At 41.3% G+C, this 12238-nt stretch overlaps 1 protein-coding gene across 1 annotated transcript in view; it reads left to right on the top strand.

Moving 5' to 3' along the window:
- The window catches only part of lamc3 (laminin, gamma 3), a 183066-nt gene that overhangs the window by 44532 nt on the left and 126296 nt on the right, over positions 1 to 12238 (top strand). The window contains 1 exon segment of the mRNA XM_084324803.1: positions 12099 to 12197. Within this exon segment, the coding sequence (XP_084180929.1) occupies positions 12099 to 12197 (99 nt within the window).

Genomic DNA, 12238 nt, shown 5'->3' with positions numbered 1-12238 from the left:
AAATTCGGGCATCATAGCAGGTACAGGTATGGGCAGGGTAATAGTAGAAATACATAAATATAGGCAATACAATTGTATCTGAATATAAAAAATATGAGAAAACAAAATATAATAAACAGTGTAAACAATATAATTAACTGAATATACGAATGTGAGAAAGTAAACGGTGTAATCACAGGTGCAGGTGAGGGTCTGTATGCCCTATCAGTTATATGATATGTTACAATAAATATTGGAAATGGAGAATTAGAATATGAATATATGCACCTTTGAAGTACCAGCTTCTGCTAAAGCAGGAATATCCGAGTTGCAGCAAAGATGGGGATGTGTTCTGATGATTTCTCAACAAACAATATTTTCCAGGCATCTAAAAGATGTGTTCCAAGAAGTTGTGGATAGAACATCATTGTTCTTGGAGTACATTGTTACTGTATGCTTGTTTATATGGGACTTGATCGCTTTTACTGGTTATTCAAGTAGACTCCTATGTTGTTCACAAACTCCAATATCCATATGTCATTTCTGAACAGTTGAACTTAGTTTGGACCAGACTCGATGCAACCGCTGTCTTTGATTTGTTTCTTTGTTTGTTTTTTGAACAATGGACTTCTATGACTTTAAAAATATGAAATTACTCTGGCCAAATCCCTTAAATCTTTATTTACTGCATTTTGAGCAACACTCTAGTCTAGACTTTCCTTTCCTCTAGTGGCACTGCTTGTATCCAATGTTCTCAGTGAGTGGAGTGATTTATGTCAACAAAGTCTGTAAAAGAGAATACAGAAAGATTGTGTTGGCTAGACTAGGGGAAGTGCATGTTCATATTTGCCTTGGTGAAACGAATGTGAGTAGGGGAGAATTCTCCTGGCTCCGCAACTATGCACTCTGACACACGTCGGGTCCAGTTTGCAATCAGCTATAATTAGGCTACTGGTAATTTATAAGCATCAATTAATGATACATTATTGTGAAAATTGCCTTTTTCCTGTGTGTTGCATTGTTTTTACAGAATGAGGGGTTGTCCTAACACTATCACTGTGGTTATTAACGTAGGTGTGAACAAGATGGCGGCTCGCGCAATAAATCTTCTTTTCTACCTGAAGTTTAACCTAAAATATGTTTGTGACCAAATGTTATATGACAAGATTAATTATGCTATTGCTGGATCTCTTGAGTCATATTGATCTGCAACGTCTAGTCTGAGAGTTGGATATTTCGTTTGACGATGCAGGCTTGTGCACCACTGCTACTGTAGTACAATAATTATCGTATTTGTACAATAAAAGGCACAGAAATGGCCCATTGAGGACAAACGGAGGCTGCTAGAATCCAGAGTTTTTTCTACAAAGACATGTTTAGGACTTCAATGACCTATATTAACTTGTTATTAAAAGGAATAAAATATGTCACCTTTAATAAATAATCTGTTATTAATATTATAAATAACGTTATCTTAATATGTTGTAAGTAAATATTAAAACATTTAGAACTAATCATTTTTAAATTGTATACATATCATCAGGCCGGTCAAAGGTCACCACACTCCTACTGAATGCACGCAAGGAGTGGAAGGCATGAACATTTTACTTCTGGTTGCTCTGTTACCTGGCACGAGAGAGCGCAAGCTGATTGAGAGAGATGATCGCGGTATCATTCAGTCAATTATCCACCCGTTGAAGTTCTTCGTAATTGAGTGAGGGTGGAGCAAAGTGTTGTAACGTTTGGCTCTACCAAATTAGCAGACCTTCCGGCTGTGACCGCTTCGAGAGAACGAATCCGTTATGCCTCAACCTACATGAGATTAATGTTGCTTTGCGGTATACTATTGCCCTGTTATAAATCTAACAAAAAATGGAACAAATCTGTCGGTCTGTCTGCCCTTCCGATTTTCTCAAAAAGCCTTAAAATAATAATAATATTAATGGCTTGAATTTATATAGCGCCTTTCACGTACCCAAACCCCTCATCTGATCGATTCCACACTTTAGGTATTTTTGCTGAAAAAACCCACTCCGATTAAATGGTAAAATGGTGCATTTATATAGCGCTTTACAATTTTGTTCCTCACATTCACTCACACAACGAAGGCGGAGGCGACCATGCAAGGTGCCAACCTGTTCATCGGGAGCTATTAAGGCTTAAGTGTCTTGCTCGAGGGCACTTCGAGGAGCAGGAATCGAACCAGGAACCGTCTGACTACCAGACGACCGCTCTACCTCCTGAGCCACTGTCGTCCCCATTATGCATCCTAGTAACCTTTATACCCCTCTGTTTCTGTAACGAGCGAGGTGCTCGCGCACCGTCTAGCAGCGGTACACGAGCCTGTAAGATCGAACGGAATTCAGATCGAACTTTCAGACTATACGTCGCAGATCAAATGTGACTCAGGATCCAGCAATAGCACATCAAACCTACCGTTGAAAATGTTGTCAGAAACATATTTTCGGTTCAACTTTAGGTAGAAAAGAGAGGATTTCCGGGCGAGCCGCCATCTTGTACACACTTGTGCATTTGATCAAGATCACTTCACACGCAGACACAAGAGGTCTTACTTAACTACAGCGAACGTGGCCGCAATTCCGAATGGCTGGTTTTCAAGAGGGAGGAACCCTCCACCCGATCGACTCTCCGCACTCGGTGGGTGTTGCCGAGGACCCGAGAGAGGGCGGGCGGTGTGGAGTGCGATGCTGATTGGACGAGTGGCTCTGGAGAAAGCCGCAAGCGGGGACTCCGGGGGCCAAGCAATCTGTCCGTTCCGACTTCCGAACGACCACTTTTGAACAGGCACCACACTAGTGATCTGTAAATGTACTAATGAATAATTTACTAGTCATTTACAAAAGCTTTTTGCAGCTCCGAAATCTAAAGTGTAAACTAGGCTATTCACCATGATGTAGGCTAAGTTTATATGTTATTTCTGGTCCCTGAGTGTTAATCACTCGTTATAAATTATCCGTATTTTGAGAATGTATTCATGAATAATTGACTAGTCGTTTACAAAGCTTTTTGCAGTCCCTAATTTAACTCCCCTAGATGTTGCACTGAACGGCACAGGAAGTCCCTCATTCCGACAGCCATCGGACTTTAGAATGCATCAATGTGCCTCACTGCATCACTGAGTACTACCTTCGTCCGGACTTTTACATTTACAAATGTACACTTACTGTATATTTTATATTAGAATGTGACATAGGAAATGTATATCCCGGACCGTATTTTATTCTTAGGCTTATTTTATTCTTATTTGTGACTTTTGTTTGTGTCTATCCAAATGTCTACTGTTTACTGTGAGCCAAATTTCCCTCGGGATGAATAAAGTATTTATATTCTATTCTATTCTATAAAGTTGCAACAAATAACATCTATTTTGCCTCTTGTAGACGGCTTTGGGATCCATTTCCTCTGTGTCTAAACGGGATCAAAGAACGAGCCAGCAAAGACGTCAGAAAGTAGACAGAATGATGACTAATATAATATTGCACCAAATTGCTTGACTCTGAGCTCCCTGGGTTCAGAGAACAGTGTGTCGGAACGAAGTGACCCGGCTTGAAACAGAATCCCTTGTGTAAACATTGAAAAGGCCAAGAAAAGCTCACGCTGCTTCCAAAATACGTCCGTTCTTTTTCTTTTGTGTCAGGGGGAAAATAATCATACATCGGTACAAAAAAAGGGGAATGTCATTAGATTAGATTAGAATGTATTTTTCATTATACAGGATAAGTACAGTACGACAAAAATAAGTTTGGCATCCAACCAGAGTGCAAATGTAACAGTAAAGTGCAACAGTTATATACAATGTACAGGTGATTAAACTGGGTAATTTATAAATGAGTACTACTGAGTAATCAGAATCACTGCCAATCAGATGTATGTACAGAGTTGTAGTATTAATATGTACAGTGATACAGATATAAAGACACTATGGTAGTAGGCCAAGCAGTGTTGTGCTAGTTACTGAAAAATAGTAACTAGTTACCATTACTAGTTACTTCATTTCAAAAGTAACTCAGTTACTTTACTGATTACTTACACCAACAAGTAATGTGTTACTTACCTAAAAAACTAAAACAACATTATTTCAATTGCTTTGATTGATTGATTGAAAACTTTATTAACAGATTACAGAATGGGTACAGTACAGTACAGCTCAATACACACAATTGTTAAGGGGATGCAGACCAGAGAAAGACTTTCGTCTTGTTTACATCAGGGTCCCCCATTTTCAATTCATCATATGACACACACGACATACAGATAGACAGTACTGCTACATGACATCTATACATTTATGACATACCAGATTTACAAATACAGTACTGTTTGTGATACAAAAAGAGTATAAAAAAGAGAGTATATACATTTGACGTTGGGTAGGTGGGGTGGGGGAAACTGTACAACTGTACAAGCAAAACTGTACATTGGAATATCGACAAAACCTTACTTGGTTCCAAGAAGAGGGTCTCGTGTATTATTGGGTTAGGACATTTACTGTACATTGGAGGGGGTTGGGTTTGGACATTTACAGGGGCCAGTTTCGAATTGCAGTCTCCCGTAGGTGCTCTTTGAGAGTGGTTTTGAAAGTGGCTAGTGATTCACATTCCTTTACAGCTTTGGGTAGATAGGTTTAGAGTTCCAATGGTCGAGGAAGAAGGAGACGGAGAAGTGGTTTGCTCTTCAAAACAGTAAGTCCTCTTTATTGCGAGAACACTGAGTGCAGGGATAGCAGAATAAACAATAAGGACGCAAGGTGTCAACTGAGAATAATGCTAATTCTGTGAGGAATCCTGCACGCAGCCTAACGAGGGGGCGTGCCGTTTTTTCACCTTCACGCACCTGTTGGGAGTTTGCGATCAGCTCGGCAGAGTAATTGTATTGCAGACTCCCCTCCACTCCTTGTCAGGTCGTTCTTGTTGCTACCATCACCTGCCGTGTCTCCGGCGTGAGACGACGTGCCACCTGTCACCACCTGTCGCCGTTTGCCTGGAGTGGGACACCGCCTTCGCTCTCTAATACTCTACGGGAGGATTCCAGTGTTCCCACTACAGACGTCAAGCCGGCTACTGCCCAACTCCCTCTTCGTGGTCCTGGTTCCTGGGGTGAGGCTCGCCATCGCTCCCTATTACTCCACGGGAGGATGGCGTGTTCTCATCCCGTTCCCCTCGGACCCCCTGTGTGCTGCGTTGCCCGTGGGCAGCGTCTGGTCTGGAGGAAGAGGATTCCTTGGCAGAGCTGAGCCGCAGAGCCCTACTCGGTTGTAGGGACGAAGAAGATCCCTGTTACTTTTTCCCAGCCTGTTCGCCCGTTAAAGGCACAGTACCGCCTTTAGTTGTGTTCATGGACGTTTGATGTTTTTACCCCCTTAAAGGCTGAGTGCCGCTTTTTTGTATTAAATAAATAATGCCCTGTTTTTGGCTAACTCTCATACCTGTCTTGTGTTGTGCTATTGGGGTCGGTTTCAAACCATAACAAATTCAGAGAACAGCAACAATTGGGATCAGCACTCGTTCTGGGGAAGTCTGCACACAGGGATGTCTGAAGCTCCAGCAGGGAGAAAGAGAACAGGATGTCATTATAAGGCCACATTCCTGACATACCAAAGGCATCAATTAGTGACAGCCAGAGGTGACAGTCAATCAGTGCGTGACAGCAAACCAGAGGTGACATTCAATTAGTGCAAAACCCAACAACAGTGTGTAGTACTCCAGAAAGACAGTATAGGGTTCCTAGTCCTATAAGGTAGGACAGAAACCCAGAACGTTACAGATATAGTCCTTTTCAACTAATTATAATCTTTGAGGTTGTCTTAAATTTTTTGATGAAAAAAACCCACTCAGATTATGCATTCTAGCAACCTTTATAGCCCTCTGTTCCAGTCCTGCCCTCAACAGCCTGTTTCTGTGCCTGTAACGAGCCAGCTGCTCATGCACCCTCTAGCAGCGGTGCACAAGCCTGTACTGTTGAACAAAGTTCCAATCAAACTTTCAGACTAGACGTTGCAGATGAACTTTATGACTCAAGATCCATAGCATATCAAACATACCATTAAAAATATCACTAGAAACATATTTTAGGTTCAACTTTAGGTAGAAAAGAAGATTCACATGCACATACACGCACATAAAAGCTCTTACTAACTACGGCGATTATGGCTGCAATTCAGAATGGCTATAGTTTCAAGAGGGGGCGTTCTTGTCACAGCTGAAGTACAGAAAAGGCACAATGCACATATTCAAAATAGTATTTGGACAACCCCTCATTCTGTAAAATAACCTGTCTTTAGCTTAATCTCATCTAATCTGAGTTCAAGAACTTCCAAGTATCCCTGATCCAGTGTTTACATGTTGAGGGGGAGGCTTCTTTCCAATTCAACAGGATGAATCTCCTTTCTAGAAGAGTAATGTATGCAATGCATCTTGATTGGCTGTTTGGCAGAGGGTTATTTTCAGATTGATTGATTGATTGGTCGGATTCAATAGGTTCTTCCAAATATTTCAGTAAAAGCATTGAAGGTAAACCCATAGAGAAACCAGAAACCCATAGAGCTTGGGACAGAACCAAAATGCGTGAGCTATTGTGGCTGGTGAGTATCGACATCTATTACACGAGGCACCCACTGATGAAAACATCTTCGACAGCCGGGATTTAGACAAATGGAGCCTATATGCACAATTTTGAATTGAACGAGGCCACGTCGACCGCGAATTGATGACCTGTGTGCGCTTGTGACAGGATAGCGGTACCACTCATCTTCTGCGAGATGTACCTTCAGATCTTTTTCTCCTCTTTCATCTTATCAAGAGAGGGAGTCTGCAAGCATGGGAGTTTCTCATACAGCATAGAAATAATGAACAAATAATTGATGAATACTTTTCATATTAATTATAATGTACATCAATCATCATTAACTAATGAGCTTATGAGGTACTTGGGGCCGATTCGCAGTTCACAACTGGTCATGTGGGAAGTGATGTAACAGCACATTGATCTGTCCGGATCGCTCCCCCCACAGTTGCATGTGAATCAATTGCTAAATGTAATCATCATAGTGAAATACAGTCTTACTGATGACGAAACCAAATGGAACCAGATCTACGTTGCGTAGATTATTAATGGGCAGTCTCGGAATAATTCCTGGAAACGGAGACAAGCTAATCTTTCATAACGGGACGTTATCGCATGATTTGCTTGCATTAAAGTAAATACGTAGTAGAATCTGCCTGTACGGGTTGTGGTGATAAAGAAATGCATGAAAAGATGGTTCGGGAAAGTAATCATAAGTACTTAGTTATCAGTCACAGGAGTCTTTAATAGAATTTAATGGTGGATCCATTCTGTGAATACATGTGTTCTCTTATGTAACAAGATCTTTGTTGGCAAATGGCTCCTTCGGAACATCTCTTAAGATTACCGCTAATGTTATACCAAACATAATTAGCAAGCATAACGTAGCTCGACCTGTGTAATATTACTCGTTGCTCTGCTGGGAAAAGTCTGTTGGGAAACGTTGTATTATGATGATATAAGACATCCAGGGGACGTCTAGTCGTGTATAATTCTCCCGGTTGCATGTCAGGGTGATCCAGGAATGTAAACAAACCAGCCGGATCTCAAAGCTATGGGAGACGGTCGGGGTTAACGGCTGCAGAACTCTGTATTAGGAACGTCTGACCACTAAGTGTGTCTGACTCTCAACCACCAAAACCTGCACGGACTATGACAGTAGCTATATCGTGCCAGTTAGGGTACAGATCCTCACTTCACCTTGTGTTTATTTTTCTCATATTTATATATTCAGAGGACATTTTATTGCCTATATTTATGTCTTTCTTCTATTACCCTGCCCATCACCTGTACCTGTACCTACCCCATGCTGCTATGGTGCCCACATTTCCCCAAGGGGATCAATAAAGGAATATCTTATCTCATCTTAATGCAATGAAATTAAATGCAATACATATTTTTTAACATGTTAAGATTTTCAAATGGATACAAAAAATGTACATGTTAATATTGACAGCCCTAGAAAATGTTGCAGTAACCATCTAGCTGGCTACCTCATCAACATATAAACGAATGCTAGTGGAATAATTAGTCCTAGAATAGTATTTAGGATGTTTTAATGTAAGACCGTGGCAGAATAAATAACTGTGGCAGAATAAATAACAACAAAAAAAAAAAAAAAAAATTGACAGATATATTTCCATTTATTCTGTGTGGTGGAATAAATGGAAAGCAAAGTTATATTTGTCAACCTATTGTTTATTTATTTTATTTTATGATCAAGATCCAAAACACAAGAAACCACCTACAAAGACGCCGTTGCTTTACCCTCAGTACTAACACTGTGCAATAGTGCTCATTTATCTAAATGTATTTATCTATTTTACTACTGCTACCTCTTTAACTTTTACATTCTTAACTTCTAACTTTAGTACTGATTTTATTGGTTGTCCACCTCATTGCTTTACTTGTTTGACTCTTGTATTGTGTCTGATGACTGATGAGAGCTACTGGATATTTGAATTTCCCCAAGGGGATCAATAAAGTATCTTATCTATCTATCTTGACAAATATAACTTTGCTTTCCATTTATTCTGCCATGCAACCTATTAGAACCTCAATGACCTATATGAACTTGATCCAAGGGGATCAATAAAGTATCTTATCTATCTATCTAGTAAATTTTGGCTACTTGCGGGTGATATTTTTTTTAATAATTTGAGTTCATTCTGCTATTGTACGTCGCTCCGGATAAGAACCCCCGCTAAATCCATAACATGTAATGTAAATAGTAAATTAAATGTAAATTAAACAAGAGCCTGTTGTACCGAGGAACAAGCTTCACCCAACCCCCAAGCCGTCTGATCTTCAGAGAACCTTAGGCTTTGGCACAGATCAATTTCCCAATCAAAGCTCATCGCTCCCCAGCCACAGGAAAGGTGCGCTGCATATTCATGTCACAGCAGCCCTCCGGTTTAGCTGACGTGTTCGCGCTGGACACCGTAGATAAAGACAGAGGACACTATTCAAGCATGCAGCCAAAAATCATCAAATTATCACTCTGTCCCTCTTTACCCCCCTCTCTCTCTCTCTCTCTCTCTCTCTCTCACTCTCTCGCTCTCTCTCTCTCTCTCTCTCTCTCTCTCTCTCTCTCTCTCTCTCTCTCTCTCTCTCTCTCTCTCTCTCTCTCTCTCTCTCTCTCTCTCGTGAGGTGTGAATTACCCAGCCCACCGGAGCAGAACCAAGTAAAGGCTGCTTGCCTTGGGGGAGTAATTGAATTATCCTTAATGGCGCCTCGTTAAAAAAAATGGATTCTGTGTTACAGTTCTGCAGGAGAACAATCAATCAATGAAGGTGATCAAACGTGTTTTTGATAGAAACCAACCTTGTGATGAACAGAGCACTGACCCGGACAAGCTAATCACCCGCTGTGGTCGAGGTTTGTTTTGACAGCCCTTGGCTCTAAGCGTGTGTAGCGCATGTTTGTTTGCTAAATCTGTCAGCTTTAGGTTTATAGGTGTTGGCAGAAAACAGCATGTGCGCACCGAGCATACTTTTGAATATCTGCCTTTTGTGAATTCAATATAACGATGGTGAACGGACAAGAATGGTTCTTCAGTCTCCCTCTGCTGTGTAGCTGTCTGCTGCTTCTCTGTCATCATGCTAGCTTTCCTCTGCCTGCTGTTTCTCTGTCATCATGCTAGCTTTCCTCTGTCCGCTGTTTCTCCGTCATCATGCTAGCCTTCCTCTGTCTGCTGTTTCTCTGTCATCATGCTAGCTTTCCTCTGTCCGCTGTTTCTCTGTCATCATGCTAGCTTTCCTCTGTCTGCTGTTTCTCTGTCATCATGCTAGCCTTCCTCTGTCTGCTGTTTCTCTGTCATCATGCTAGCTTTCCTCTGTCTGCTGTTTCTCTGTCATCATGCCAGCTTTCCTCTGTCTGCTGTTTCTCTGTCATCATGCTAGCTTTCCTCTGTCCGCTGTTTCTCTGTCATCATGCTAGCTTTCCTCTGTCCGCTGTTTCTCTGTCATCATGCTAGCTTTCCTCTGTCTGCTGTTTCTCTGTCATCATGCTAGCTTTCCTCTGTCTGCTGTTTCTCTGTCATCATGCTAGCTTTCCTCTGTCTGCTGTTTCTCTGTCATCATGCTAGCTTTCCTCTGTCTGCTGTTTCTCTGTCATCATGCTAGCTTTCCTCTGTCTGCTGTTTCTCTGTCATCATGCTAGCTTTCCTCTGTCCGCTGTTTCTCTGTCATCATGCTAGCTTCCCTCTTTCTGCTGTTTCTCTGTCATCATGCTAGCTTCCCTCTTTCTGCTGTTTCTCTGTCATCATGCTAGCTTTCCTCTGTCTGCTGTTTCTCTGTCATCATGCTAGCCTTCCTCTGTCCGCTGTTTCTCTGTCATCATGCTAGCTTTCCTCTTGGGTATGGCGTAGTGATTTACTCTTGGGTATGGGGTAGTGATTTACTCTTGGGTATGGGGTAGTATGGGGTAGGGATTTACTCTTGGGTATGGGGTAGTATGTGGTAGTGTTTGACTCTTGGGTATGAGGCAGTGTTTTACTCTTGAGTATGGTGTAGTATGGAGGAGCCAAAGGGAAGAAAAGTATTAATTTAAAATGTTGCTTGTGGTACGCCTCCAAAAAGCGACATGTCCAATACAAGAGAAGAAAGATTTAGATGAGTTTCTTAACATATAGAACTACTACAGACGTCTATGTGTACATACTGTACCAGTCATCCCTTCTACCACTTCTATGTTTCCGTCCATGTTATTACATGCATGTTCATTTCTGAATGGCACCTTAACATCTTTTTGTATTTACATTTGAAACCGCAGGCGTGCTCCGGAACAGCCGGCATACAATTAAAATGTCTTGTCCTTTCCTTATAAGATAAGATATTCCTTTATTGATCCCCTTGGGGAAATTCAGGCATCATAGCAGCATGGGGGAAGGGGGGGGGGGGGAGTACAGGTAGTACAGGTAGTAAAAATAACACAAGCAGTGTAAACAAATAGGTCAATATAATTTACTATCTAACTAACTGGAATATATATTCACAGTATTCACAGTGTCACATAAGGTGCAGTATGCATAAGGTAGTGTTATAATTGACTATCTAACTAACTGAAATATACATTATTCACAGTATCACAGTATCCACATAAGGTGCAGTATGCCTAAGGTAGTGTTATTGTCCTCCTTATCTGATTCGTGCGAGGAATACATATGAAATTTGGGGTGCTCTCTAACTCCCACATAACAGACTCACGGGGCTCAACAGATGGTAGGCAACGAACAACAAAGGAGTTGCGAGCGACTCAAGCCCTCCAAGCAATCAACAACTTCATAGCCTCCAAAGCCACATTCGCTCAACACTTTGTATTCTTTATTTTCTATACTCTGCAGAGTCGTGTGCATGTAAACGTGCACCAGCACAAGATTTGATTGTCGCTTCCAGTGTTAGGCAGTAATGTGTTACTGTAATTAAATTTGTATTACTTTATTACTCCAAAATAGTAATTATATTACAGTTACACTTACTAATCCAAGTAACTCTGTGTTACTGGATTAGTAAAAAAAAAAAGATCTAACCCTAACTAACCTTACTGTCATGCACTTGTCCTAATAAACTAACCTACACTGTAACACTCAACACTTTGATGAACATTGTTACTCAGCTGATAGAGTTGTACCCTTCCTGATGGCCTGTCGTACAGAACTTGTAAGTCGCTTTGGATAAAAGCGTTCAGCTAAATGACTAAATGTAAATGTAAATGCACTGCGTTACGTCGTTGCCAGAATGCAATGTGTTGTTTTTTTTGTCCTCCTATAATGTTAGATTATGTTCATACAGAATCCGAATCCGAATCTGAAAGTAAGTAAAATTATTTTGATGACTTTTTCAAGGAGTAATCAGTAATCAGTAATAAGTAACTAATTACACTGGTTGCTTCGCAGACAAGAGCACTCACGAATGTGAGTCCTCTCCTCGTTGAAAACTAACGGCACACTCGCGACGTCGTCAGCCGTCCGTCGAGGCCGTTAGCTATGCGTGGAAACTTTAACCCTTTAAGTGTTTCATACGTTTGTTGTCCGTAGGCCGTGTGACTGTGACCTCAGGGGGAGCGTGGGAGACTGCTCCCTGCAGGACGGGAGCTGCTACTGCAAGGCAAACGTGGAGGGGCACTCCTGTGACAGGTGAGGCTCTTGACCTTTCTGTGACGTTCAGCAGACGTGAC

This window comes from Notolepis coatsorum, assembly GCF_963971535.1.
Source record: "Notolepis coatsorum genome assembly, chromosome: 11".
Taxonomy (NCBI): domain Eukaryota; kingdom Metazoa; phylum Chordata; class Actinopteri; order Aulopiformes; family Paralepididae; genus Notolepis; species Notolepis coatsorum.
This window is presented reverse-complemented; position numbering and strand designations above follow the sequence as displayed.